The sequence below is a fragment of the Orcinus orca genome, chromosome 4, assembly GCF_937001465.1.
Source record: "Orcinus orca chromosome 4, mOrcOrc1.1, whole genome shotgun sequence".
NCBI lineage: Eukaryota > Metazoa > Chordata > Mammalia > Artiodactyla > Delphinidae > Orcinus > Orcinus orca.
The window spans coordinates 118,041,209-118,054,520 of record NC_064562.1 but is presented as its reverse complement, the minus strand read 5'-3'; the positions used below and the strand labels follow the sequence as shown (position 1 = coordinate 118,054,520).

Below are 13,312 nucleotides of genomic sequence, written 5' to 3'. Positions count from 1 at the left end.
GGCTCCCAGAAGTTGGTTTAGGAAGAGCAAAAGCTTTGGTGTTAGATCTGGGTCTATCAGAGTTGTGCTGGAGCTGGCTCATACTGGCTCATGAGAACTGCTGAATTTTCAGAAATTTTATAAGCGGGTCAACATGCTGTTAGCTTGAAATCAACCATGTCTTAGTCTGTTTGTGCCGCTATAATAGAATACTATAGACTGGGTGGCTTATAAACAACAGAAATTCCTTTCTCACAATTCTGGAGGCTGGAAGTCCAAGATCAAGGTGCGGACAGATTCGGTGTCTGGTGAGCATCAGCCTTCTGGCTCATAGATGGTTGTCTTCTTGCTGTGTCCTCACATGGCAGAAGGGGAAGGAGTGAGGGAGCTCTCTGGGGCCTCTTGGAGGGGCACTAATCCCATTCATGAAGGCCCCACCCTCATGACCTAATCATCTCCCAAAGGCCCCCACCTCCAGATACCATGCCATTGAGGGGCTAGGGCTTCAACATACAAATTTTGGGAAGACACATACATTAAGTCTATAGCAGGCCATGATGGGACTATTTGCACCACGGAAATCATCTGACTCTACAAATCGGGACTTGCTTTTTGTCCTCTTGGACAGCTGTTAAGCATTTCCTGGTACATCGTTGCCTCTAATCCCAGTGCTGCCTCTTGTCAGCTACATAATCTTACACAAGTTATTTAACCCACCAGTCCTCTGCTTCCCCAACTGTACACTGGGGATAAGAACATCCATCTTGTAAGATGGTTCTGAAGATTAACCAGGATAAAACAGGAAAAGAGCCATGTACCATAGGTGATCCGTAAAGGATAGTGTTACCAATATTTTAGGCCTTGATGAAGTGTGGGAAGACTTTAATGATTCCCCAAGGACCAAGTAGAGTCTTTTTTTTTTTTTAAGATGTTGGGGGTAGGAGTTTATTAATTAATTTATTTATTTTTGCTGTGTTGCGTCTTCGTTTCTGTGCGTGGGCTTTCTCTAGTTGTGGCAAGCGGGGGCCACTCTTCATCGCGGTGCGTGGGCCTCTCACTATGGCGGCCTCTCTTGTTGCGGAGCACAGGCTCCAGAAGCACAGGCTCAGTAGTTGTGGCTCACGGGCCCAGTTGCTCCGCGGCATGTGGGATCCTACCAGACCAGGGCTCGAACCTGTGTCCCCTGCATTAGCAGGCAGATTCTCAACCACTGCGCCACCAGGGAAGCCCAGGAGAGTCTTAATTACAGAAAAACATGTGGGAAGCATGAGGAGCAGTCAGAGAAATGGGCACAAGAAGGTGCCATGTGGGGACAGAAGGTGGGGAATCAGAGGACCCCAAAGACCACTGGTGGGTCCAAGTGAATCCTGGCTTTCCCTCTGACCTTGGGCAAACTTCATGCCCTTCCTGACTGATTGCTGGATCTACCCCCTTCACCCACAGGAATTGTCTGATACACCAGGGCCCAACTCCATCCTCCTCGAGCCCCGGAGTTATATAGCATGACCTCTGGCTCCTCATGCATCCCTTTCCACGGTTCAGCGCTGACCCCCTGGATGTCAGAACGCAGCTGGGACATCTTGTAATCCACACTCACCCCCTTCAGAATAACAAACCTAAGAAATCTGCCATCTTGAAAGCACAAACTGAAGTTACCAGTGATGTTAACAAATCTTGGAATAGAAAAGGATGAGAAAAGGACCCTGGATGAGTCAGCATCACCTCTTGTGCCCTTTTATTAAGGGAGTTACCATGCTGATGGAGACTAAAGAAGATGATACTAATTGGAATTGGGAAAAAACCCATGAGCATTTCCCATCTATGACCTCCAGGACATGGTGGACAATTGTAACCTCTATATTTTTTAAGTTACCCAGGACCCCAAAGGACAGTGACTACTTAAGATGGAAGGAAGAGAGCAGGGGAGCAGGGCCAACTGTTGGTTTAAGGTCTGTCCTCTCTCATCTGTAAGCTCTGTAAAGAAGTAGAGTGACTGTCTCGCTCATTGTTCTATCACCGATGCCAACACAGGGTTTGGCATGTCGTAGGTCCTTAACAAACACTGAGTGAATTAACTTATTGAACATTGGATGCTAGGAATACAGAGGTGAATAAAGCATGGTCCCATTCCCCAAGTGGCTCACTGCTAATGGAAGAAACAGATGTACAGATGGATAAATGTGATTGAGCTGCTTGGTACTGCAACAGAGTGCAGATGAAAGCACTGCCAGTTGAGGCCTAGGTGGCAATCCTGAGGCAGCTCGATAGAGGAATTGGTGCCTGACCTATAGACTTTAAGAGGCAGTAGTCATAAGGATTCTCTTCTTCTCTGGATCCTTAAAAATTAAGACAGTGCCTGGTACCCAGTAAGAGTCCAATAAATATCTATTTAATGAATGAATACTTGTGGGGGCAGAAGTTCTCAAAGAGAACAAAGGGGAGACGGTGTTCCAGGCAGAAGGAACAGCATGTGCAAAGGCCCGGAGGGCTGATGACAGCAAGATGAATTACAGGTGCCACTAATCAGTTAGTATGTCTGGGACAAAAATGCACCAAGATGGTAGCAGGGGTGGGTGTCAGGAGGAGAGGCTGACATAATGTCAAGAGGCCAGGGCATGGAGAGACATCTATTCTGTGGGCTTTGGGGAGTCATCGCAGAATTCTAATCAGAGAGTGGGCTCGGATTTGCACTTTGGTAAGACTTGCCCTGTGCTATAGACTGTGCTTATGTCCCCTCCCCCAATTCATATGTTGAAACTCTAGTCTCCAATGTGACGGAGATAGAGCTTTCGGGGTAATTAGGTCATGAGGGTGGAACCCTCATGATGGGATTAGTGCCCTTACAAGAAGAGGCAAGAGAGAGCTCTCTCTGTCTCTCTCCCCCAGGTGAAGGCACAGCAGGAAGACAGCCATCTCTACACCAGGAAAAGGGTATTCATCAGAACTTGACCATGTTGGCACCCTGATCTCAGAAGTCTCAGCCTGCAGAACTGTGAGAAATAAATGTCTTTTAAGGCCCCCAGTCTATGGTAGTCTGTTACTGTGACCTGAGCTGACCAAGACACCCTGTGTGGGGAAAACTGGTGATGGCTGAGTGTTGAAATGCTGGTTGGGAGGTTGTAGCAATATTCAAGGCCAAAGATAATTAGTTTTATGGAAATGAAGCTGCTCAGTGACTGGTGATTATTTGTAAAGGGCTTCTATCCTTCATCAAAGGTCCCTGAGGGACCTTCTGTCTCTATCCTCCCCCCAACCTCCTTTCCTGCCCACTTGCTTCAGACAGATCAGCTTCACCTTTAAAAACCTTACACAGTTTTACTCTAATCAAAGGTCTCAATGCTTAAGAAAAACTAGCCACTAATTTAAGTGATTCTTTCTTGCCTGAGAGTGGCTCATGGAGACCTACGTCTTGACTCAGCCTTTCGCTACTCAGAGAAGGTTCCAGAAACACTTGCTATGAGAACAGTTTAAACTGATTGCAGGTATCTGTTCTCATCCTATCCTGCTAGGTATCCGTCCTCACAGTTAATCCAGCAGCAAACAGGGCAGGGGAGGCGCTGCCTAATTATAAACAGAACATTTTAACAGTACAGTAAATATAGTCAATCTGGTAAGCAGAATTGGATTTTGAAAATACAGTCTGAAAACACAGTGAACTACCTACCCACCACAATGTAATCAGGATAAAAATCTAGTACCGAAATCTCAAGACTCATCTTCCAACAGTCAGCATGTCCTCATGTTCCCCGCTGGAAGAGAAGGAGAGAACCGGTCCAGCCAGCCCCAGACTAACCTGAAAGACGGGTGCTAATCATATCAACAGCAGTGGAGGTCCCTGATCCAGTGGTCACCTCATGCCTGGGACCATGTGGATGCTTGTTATGTATTCCCCCATTTGGCCCTTATAGCAACTCTATCATGGGGTCATCTTTTCATTTCCATTTTCCAAATAAGGAAACTGAGACACGGGGGAGAATGAAATCACTCTCGAGCCCTCTGTATTAGTCTGCTCAGGTTGCCGTAACAAAATACCACTGCCTGGGAGGCGGAAGCACTGGAAGTTAGTGTATTCTCACACAGCTCTGGAGACTGGAAGTCCAAGATCAGGGTCTGGGCACGGTCGTGTTCCAGTGAGGGTTCTCTTCCTGGTTTGCAGACAGCCACCTTCATGCTATGTCCTCACACGGCAGAGACTCGCTCTCTCTCCATCTTCTTACAAGGCCACCATCCTTTCGGATTAGGGTTCCACCCTAATGACCGCATATAACCTTAACAGCCACCTAAAGATCCTGTCTCCAGATATAGTCATATTGGGGGTTAGTCATATTGTGGGGCAGGAAGGGGGCGGGGAGGCAACACAGTTCCAGAGTAGCCGCTTTGCCTACAAGAGGCAGAGCTGTCATTAGAACCTGGGAGATCGGACCTCAGAGCCCATCTCTCCCCTCCCCGCCATCTCTCCCCTCCCCACCTCTCCAGGGCTCCCGCTAGTGCACAGCCCTCTTCTCTGGGGTGTGATTTTTCATTGCCTTTTTCCTTTGCCCCAGTTGTCTTAAGCCCCAGAGAGCAAAACAGCTTTGCTTCAGAACAGGTGAAAATATTGCACTTGACAACTCCACCTGGATCGTCACGGGCTTGGGAGCACCCATCATTCGTTCTTTAGAGGGTAAATTGTTGTGAAAACTAATCAGTGCCCGGCCTTTGCCTTTGCCTTTGCCTTTGCCAGTTATAGAGCATGTCAGCAAAAGAGAAGAATGACAAGGGGCGTAGTCAGGCTTTCCAAGTCTGCGATAATTCACCCTCCGTGTAATGAGATGAAAAGCTGATGTATAATTAATTTAAAGCAGTAGTGTCCTTATGAACCTGACAAGCAATCCCACACCATGCTCCCTCCTAGCAGGGTAAGGGAGGCAGCAAACAGAAGCCCAGCAGGAGGGGCTCCATGCAGGGAGGAAGGGGGTGTGGTGGGCTAAGCAGGGTAGGGTCAGGGCCTTCTCACAGCAGCCATGGCAGAAGGGTTGTGAATGTGGGCCATGATGCCAGACAGCCTGGGTTCAAGTCCCATCTCCTCCATTTATTAGTGGTGTGACTCAGTTACCCCATCTGTAAAATGGGGACAATAATAATAGGATGATAGCAGGAAACTAAAGAGGCCGTTAGGAGGATTAATAGCAGTTAAAGAAGACACTTATCAAGTACCTAATAAACGTTAGTGGTATTTGCCTACAAGAACTGGAAACCTCGGGGCACACTGGACGATCTTGAGTTTGAATCGCAATTCCGTTGATTCAGGTAAGATCATGAACTGCGTTGAGCCCTGCTTTACTTCTTTGACAAATGGGGCCCAAACCCCTTGTCCCACAGGGCTGTTATGAAGACTCCAGCACAAGGAGTGGTGGCAGGTGCCAATCACGTGGTGAGCACAGTCACTACTGTTTTCTGGAAACAGCTCCCAACCTCCCTCTGCAGATTCCTAAGACTCAGGTGGGACCAACCTCCTGGTCCCTTCCCCACTGCTTTAGGAAGGAGCACATGACCAGGTCAATCATGCCCGTGACCTTCAGCCTCTGCTGTGGCTGTTCAGCTAGTAGAAGTAGGAAAACCATCAGTCAGCATGAGTCGTGGCTCTGAAACACAGCCAGCACAGGGGAAAGCAGGAGATAGAGACCGAAGTCAGCTAGAATTCTAGACTTTTTAGGTATAAAACCCAAGAAATTCCCTTTGGTGTTGAAGCAAGTTTAAGTTTCTGCCCCCTGAGCCACACAGTATGTAAAGTACTCAGTACTGCCCAGTGAACTAAAGACCCTCTCCTTTTCACTTATAGCTGGAAGGAGCATTCTCTCTCCCTCTCTCTCTCTCTCTCTCTCTCTCTCTCTATCTATCATCCATCTATTATCATATGTAGGTATACACATGCACACACACATATATACATAACCTCTAACAGTAAACAATATTTTCATTTACAGAAAATATACTGTCATATCTTTTCCTATCAGTTAACTCTCAAAACAGTGCTAGCAGTAAACAAGGTATTATTTTCACCATTAGCAGGTGAAAAATTGAGGCCAAAGAGTTGGAGACTCCAAAATCAAGCAGCAGGTTCTATCCTTTCTTGCTTATGATGGGAATCCAATGCCCTAAGAGGCCAACGTGCACAGGGAGCTTTCCCATTGACCCAGCGCTTACATGGAATTAAAGGGGGTCTGTCATTAATCTGTTGGCATCTTGGAGACCATGAACAGAGCATCGAAAAACGGTCCTAAAAAGGGAGGATGCCGACACATCCTCCCTCCTTCAACACACATCACTGTCCAGATGTACATCCCATGCCCTTAATCGGTCTAAGGAGTCTCCCCTGAAACAGTTCAAGCTCAGAGAACTTCATCTCAGCATGATTTACATTGGCAAGATAATTAGAAACAGCCCTAAATAACCTATACGACAGGTTAGAGGTTAGATGTCTTATTGAACTTCTCCACAGTGGAAGGTTATGTAGCCATTAGAAGTGATTTACAGAAAGTTTGTAATAAGGAGATAATGCTCCTACTAGACAATTAATTTGAAAAAACAAAATCCAACATTGTTATGCATGGTTTTATATCAATGACATCTACAGTCATATTGATATGAGAAAAGAAGTATAAAAAGAATTACACACTGAAATGTAATCTGGTGGTGGTAGGATTCTGGATAATTGTTGCCTTCTTATGTATGTCATTTTCTGTATTTTGCAATGAACCTATGTTGCTTTTCTAATTAGAAATGATGCAGCCACAGTGGAAAATAGTATGGAGATTCCTCAAAAAATTAAGACAATAAGTACCATATGAGCCAGCTGTCCCAATTCTGGGTATTTATCCAAAGAATACAAACACATTAATTTGAAAAGATATTTGCACTCCCATGCTCCTTGCAGTACTATGTATGTATAATAGTGAAGATATGGTAAACACCTAAGTGCCCATCAACGGACAAATGGATAAAGAAGATGTGGTATATATATACAACTGATTACTATTCTGCCATAAAAATATAGATGAAATCTTGCCATTTGAAACAACATGGATAGAATTTGACGGTTATTATGCTAAGGTAAATACGTCAGATGGAGAAAGACAAATATTGTATGATTTTACTCATATGTGGGACATAAAAAGCCAACAAACAAAAAATAAAGGAACAAATCAGATCAATCAAAAACAAACACGTACATACATACTGAGAATAGAGGAGTGGTTACCGGAAGGAAAGGGATGGGCTGGGGGAAGGGGAGTGAAATGGGTAAAGGGAATCAACTGTACGGTGATGAATGGAAGCTTAATTTTTGGTGATGCGCACACTGTAGGGTATATGTAAGTAGAAATACAATGTTGTATACATGAAATTTATGTGATGTTATAAACCAAATGTCACCGCAATAAAAAATAAATTTAAAACATTTCCTCGTACCGCAATCAAAACATGAAGAGGTTTATTGCCCCCAAAAAACTGAAGTGTTTGGGTGGCTGGAGACATGACAAATGCACACTTGTTACCCAGATTCTAGTGTATGACACACAGTATGGCGTTTGCCCACAGAAATGCCCAAGTCTGAGGCATCTGCTGGGCAGACTTGGATTTTCTCAAACAGGACAACTGATGTCCCTCCTTGTCCTATCACCCAGTGTTCAGAGTGCTTCTATATATGAAGGGCAAGAGAAATACTTGGTGATATTAGGGATTCAGGCTAGGCTAGACTTTCCCATCAGAAAGGATGCTCTGAAGATCAAAAGATGCAGAATGCAACTGTCAGATTTTGTTTCCTAGAATAGCCTATCCTCTCCCCTTCAACAAAATCCAGCTCAGGAAACATTGATTAAGTGCCCCCAACATGTCTGAGTCTGTATTAGACTCCCAGAAACAAAGAACCAGGAGACAGTCTTTGTTCTCAAGGAGCAAGTGATTTCTTAGTAAGGACAGATAAATAAACAATAATTTGGATTCAAGGTGATGCAGGCTATGTTGGGTCAAGCACAGGTCAAGGTGGAGACATGAGGAGTGTTCACCCAGCCTGTGGGGCAGCGAAGCCTCCTCGCCTACGTACCTCGAAAGCTGAACCAAAGGAATGCACGGCATTTGGTCAGAGGAAGCTGGGGAGACAGGAAGGCGGAAGTTTCAGGAAGAGGAGACTTCACATGCAAAGACACAGAGGCAGGGAAACAACCAGCAAAGGGGCAAATCTAGGACACAAATTAAAGCAGAGATGATAGCCAGGGGTGGGAGGGAGAGAAAGTTCCAGAACATGGCTCCTAGCGGGCCTCATCGGCCAGATTCAAAACCTGGAATTTAGCATGTCCACACCGGGCAGCCATCGTAAGTGGAGTAAAACGTCAGCTCCTCATGTTCATGGCAAGTCCTGCTTGCCACGAACACTGTGGGTGTAATTTTCTAAAAAAGTTAAACTCCCCTTAGAAGGCTCCATTTGGCATCCTCTTATCACATTCTACATGTGTTCTCGAACATACAAAAACCTTCTCTTCTAAACCGATTTCAATCCTGATTCACCAGGTAAGAGGACCGAATGAAAATTAAGCCTATGTTTAATGATTTCATCAGAAAATGTACTCTACCGATTAGTCATCAGAAAGTGTACCCAACGAAATATTTACAAGAATATCTGAACCCAGAAAATTTCATTTCTTTCTCTCTACAGTACAGAAGCTTCCTTCTAGCAGAGCCGGATTTGCATTTGCCTCCATAATGAGGATTTCACCGGAGCCCTGGATGGAATCACTCACCACAGATTGACCAAGAAAGGATGCTCCAGCCCCTGCATGATCTGGAGCTCCCGGAAGACGTTCCGGACTTCGTCCCTCTCGATGCACTTCTGCTTGTTCATGTACTTCATCGCGTACATTTTCTTAGTGTCTCGCTTCTGCACGATGCAGACCTGAGTGACAGCCAAAAGGGAGAATATTCAGGCCAACGTTTCAAAGGAACAAAAAGGCAGCCCCTCACGGCATCCCTACTCCTGGGTTCAAGTCTTGGTTCTGAAATCTTGCTAGTGGAGCAGTGCTGGCTATGCCACAACCTCTCCAATATTTGCAAAATGGAAGAGCTGGACCAGATTCACCTGTTGATCAGGTATTTACACTAAGAAAGTGCTGAAAAAGCAGCTGCACAAACAGGAGGGGGAAGAGGCAGCCCTGCACTCAAGGAGCTCATAGCCTGGGAGGAAAACAGACAGATGCACCAATACCTATGATGCTGAGATACACGTATCTGTGCCTCCCGTGGCCCCCGCCCTCCCCACTTCCGCTCACACCTCCATCGCCAGCCCCGCTTCTCTTTGACCGACGATTCTGTCTGCCAGCAGAGCCTGCGTTGCTGTAACAGACTGGCGATGCCGAAGAGTGAAGGTCCACAGAAGCAACACTCGGCCCATGCAGGCAGCTGGGGCATCTACACCCCAGACCCCTTGTCCATCCCACGGCTCCCGGAGTTTGAGAGTTTGCCCACAGGGCTAACTGGCTTGACGGCACACCCTTACCAGCAGCCTCCTGCCTTTCCTTCCCTGACTCATTTCCCAACTCACTACCTGTGCCTGCTTCCTCTCCAGGGCCGTTGGGGAGACCCAAACTAAGGCGCAGGGGCCCTGGGTGAGCAAAGGAGAAGTGGTGACAGCAATGGTGGCAGCTCCTGTACTGAGCACTCTACTTTGGGAGACTGAGCAAACTGTCTCCTTGATTATCTCACGTGATCCCCACCAGAACCTTGCGAATAAAGGCTCCACCTTCCCTTGAGCACGAGGAAGCTGCAGCCCCGTGTGCACTAGTTAACTTGTCCAGAGTTCAACAAGCCCCTCGGTGTCAGGACGGTGATTCAAACCCACAACAGTCTGATTTTTGAGTGACGTCCTTACTCACAAGGGGCAGCGCTGGGAGGGGGGACATGCTGTCAGAGAAGGCTCTCTCGAGGCCCTAATGCCAGAGGGTGGGCATGAAAGGATGGAAAGATGGCAAAGGCAAACGAAGAGGCTTTTAGGGGAAAGGGAAGATATAAAGGAGAACATAGAGCCTTAGGACACCCGGCAAGGAGTATGGTGTGGCTGGAAAAAAGTAGCAGGGTGAACACGTCCTGTATTCCCAACATCCTGATGGGGAATCGTATTCATTTCCTCGGGCTGCCATAACAAAGTACCACAAACTGGGGGCTCAAAATAGCAGAAATTTACCGTCTCACAGTTCTGAGCCAGAAGCTCCAAATTAAGGTGTTGCCAGGGCCACGTCCCCTCTGCAGGCTCTCGGGGAGGGTCCTTCTTTGCCTCTTCTCATTTCTGGGGGTTGTTATCAATCCTTGATTCCCCTTGCTAGCAGCTACATCACATGAATTTGGGGACGGATACTATGCAACCCCGTACAGTAAGTAGTTTTATTACCCTCACTTGACAGATAAAGGAAGAGAAGCACAGAAAGGTTTTAGACCTTCCTCACGCCTCAGGACTCAAACCCAGGCTCTCTGCCTTCCCAGGAACGCACCAATGACGCATCCTCCCTGGGAACAGGTCTGTGAGAGAGAACACGAGGGATATGGTTACGGGCCTGGGAATTCGGTGTTTTCTCTGGGCGTCCCAAGTTGGTCTTCTATTGGAAATTGGACCCCTTTTGCTCCGATGTGCTATGAATCTGAGGCAGATACAAGACGGTAGGGAAAAGCCTGAATTCCAATTCCCACTCTGGTTCTTGCTGCCTTTCTGAGCTTCTGTCTCAGCATCTGTCTGAACAGAGTTATCAAAGCCCACCCTGCCCCACTGAGACCAAGGAAGTGGGAGTGCCCGGCTGTGTCTGGGGGATGATAAATGTCACCCGAATCTCAATGCCTTAAGAAGCACATTTCATGAAATCTCCAAAAGAATGCTTTTCCAGGCAGTACGATTAGTGGCATGAGGTTGAAGACCCAAGAACTTTACCAGTGAACTTGAAAATATAAAACCACAGAAGGCAAAGGTGTGCTGGACAAAAGCCCCTTGGGGTCCTGGTTCGCAGGAATCTGAAGAGAGACTTCCAGAGCCCTGAGACCCACGTCCGCAGGCAGACACACAGGGGGCAGATCGTTCCACTAATTAGGGTTTCTCATCTCTCTCACTCCTCATTTGCCTTCTCAGAAGAGATGTGGAGTAGACACGGTCTCTGCCAGGCCTGGGAGCCCTGAAATCCAGTTGGCTGCATCATCTCGAAAAGCTGAGTCTGGGCAATGCCCCCGTCAGAGGAAGACCCCTCCCAGCCCCAGCTCTTGTTGGTATGACTGACGAGGGGCAAAGGTGCTGAGAGATGGCTCTCACCTCCCGGGGCAGGGTAGGGGGGTGGGCGGGAAGGAGGAGGGTGACACTCATAGCAGCTCGGAGACAGCTCAGGAACTAGCAGAGACTCTTCAAAATGGGATTAGAATTCTAGCTTTCAAAGCAGAGCTCAGGATTTGAATAGGGTTTGGAGGTCTGACTTTGGGTACCAGATAAGGAAGAGAGGTTGGTACAGGACGTTGCCTGGAGCTTGAAGGCTTGGATTTACAAGTCAAACAAGAGGCTGAGGCCTGGGGTCTTGGCCAGCTCCATGCTGATGAAAAGGTGTGGCTGGCAATCTGTACATCTTCTTTGGAGAAATGTCTATTTAGGTCTTCTGCCCATTTCTGGATTGGGCTGTTTGTTTTTTTGATATTGAGCTGCATGAGCTGCTTTTATATTTTGGAGATTAATCCTTTATCAGTTGCTTTGTTTGCAAATATTTTCTCCCATTCTGAGGGTTGTCTTTTCATCTCGTTTATGGTTTCCATTCCTGTGCAAAAGCTTCTAAGCTTCATTAGGTCCCATTTGTTTATTTTTGTTTTTACTTCCATTTCTCTAGGAGGTGGGTCAAAAAGGATCTTGCTGTGATTTATGTCATAGAGTGTTTTGCCTATGTTTTCCTCTAAGAGTTAAAGGATGCTCAACATCATTAATCATTAGAGAAATGCAGATCAAAATCACAATGAGGTATCACCTCACACGGGTCAGAATGGCCATCATCAAAAAATCTACAAACAAGAAATGCTGGAGAGGGTGTGGAGAAAAGGGAACCCTCTTGCACTGTTGGTGGGAATGTAAATTGATACAGTCACTGTGGAGAACAGTATGGAGGTTCCTTAAAAAACTACATATAGAACTACCATATGACCCAGCAATCCCACTACTGGGCATATACCCTGAGAAAACCATAATTCAAAAAGAGTCATGTACCACAATGTTCATTGCAGCTCTATTTACAATAGCAAGGACATGGAAGCAACCTAAGTGTCTATCGACAGATGAGTGGATAAAGAAGATGTGGCACATGTATACAATGGAATATTACTCAGCCATAAAAATAACGAAACTGAACTATTTGTAGTAAGGTGGATGGACCTAAAGTCTGTCATACAGACTGAAGTAAGTAAGAAAGAGAAAAACAAATACTGTATGCTAACACATATATATGGAATCTAAAAAAAAAAAAAGGTTCTGATGACCCTAGGGCCAGGACAGGAATAAAGACGCAGATGTAGAGAATGCACTTGAGGACACGGGGTGGGGGGGGGAAGGGTAAGCTGGGACGAAGTGAGAGAGTAGCATTGACATATATACACTACCACATGTAAAACAGATAGCTAGTGGGAAGCAGCTGCATAGCACAGGGAGATCAGCTCGGTGCTTTGTGACCACCTAGAGGGGTGGGATAGGGAGGGTGGGAGGGAGACACAAGAGTGAGGAGATACGGGGATATATGTATATGTATGGCTGATTCACTTTGTTATACAGCAGAAACTAACACAACATTGTAAAGCAATTTTACTCCAATAAAGATGTTAAAAAACAAAACAACAAACAAAAGTAAAAAGACAAAAAATAAAAGAAAAGGTGTGGCTGGGATCCCTTAACTTCCTCCTCTATACACTGAGGGCTTGAATCTATCTTCTAAGGCATCTTAGAAACACTCTATGTTTCTCAGGAACACAGAGCTGGACGCGGGGTCTGGAGAGCTGGGCTCTGCTCATGGCCCTCTTGCACGTATCCCTGGCTCCTCTGCCCTTGCTTCCTCACTGGCCAAGCAAGGCAGGTAGCAATGGCTGACTCAACCTGACCAGGGGACAGAGAGGCTACGATGAAAAGAAGACCGAAGACAAGTCTAAGGCACTGAGTGGAGACAAAGGTCTGCCGGGAAGTCTCAGAGACACAGAAGGAGTTTGGGTTCTCGGGTCACTCTGAGCGGGGCTTATATTCCAGTTCTTTGCTGTGCAACCACCCTCTCTGAGCCTCAGTCTACTCATCAGTAAAATGGGGGTG

At 46.5% G+C, this 13,312-nt stretch overlaps 1 protein-coding gene across 1 annotated transcript in view; it reads right to left on the bottom strand.

Annotated features, from left to right (window-relative positions):
• The window catches only part of STK32B (serine/threonine kinase 32B), a 353,263-nt gene that overhangs the window by 221,552 nt on the left and 118,399 nt on the right, over positions 1-13,312 (bottom strand). The window contains exon 3 of the mRNA XM_004269626.4: positions 8,757-8,908. Within this exon, the coding sequence (XP_004269674.1) occupies positions 8,757-8,908 (152 nt within the window). The remainder of the gene's footprint in view (positions 1-8,756; positions 8,909-13,312) is intronic.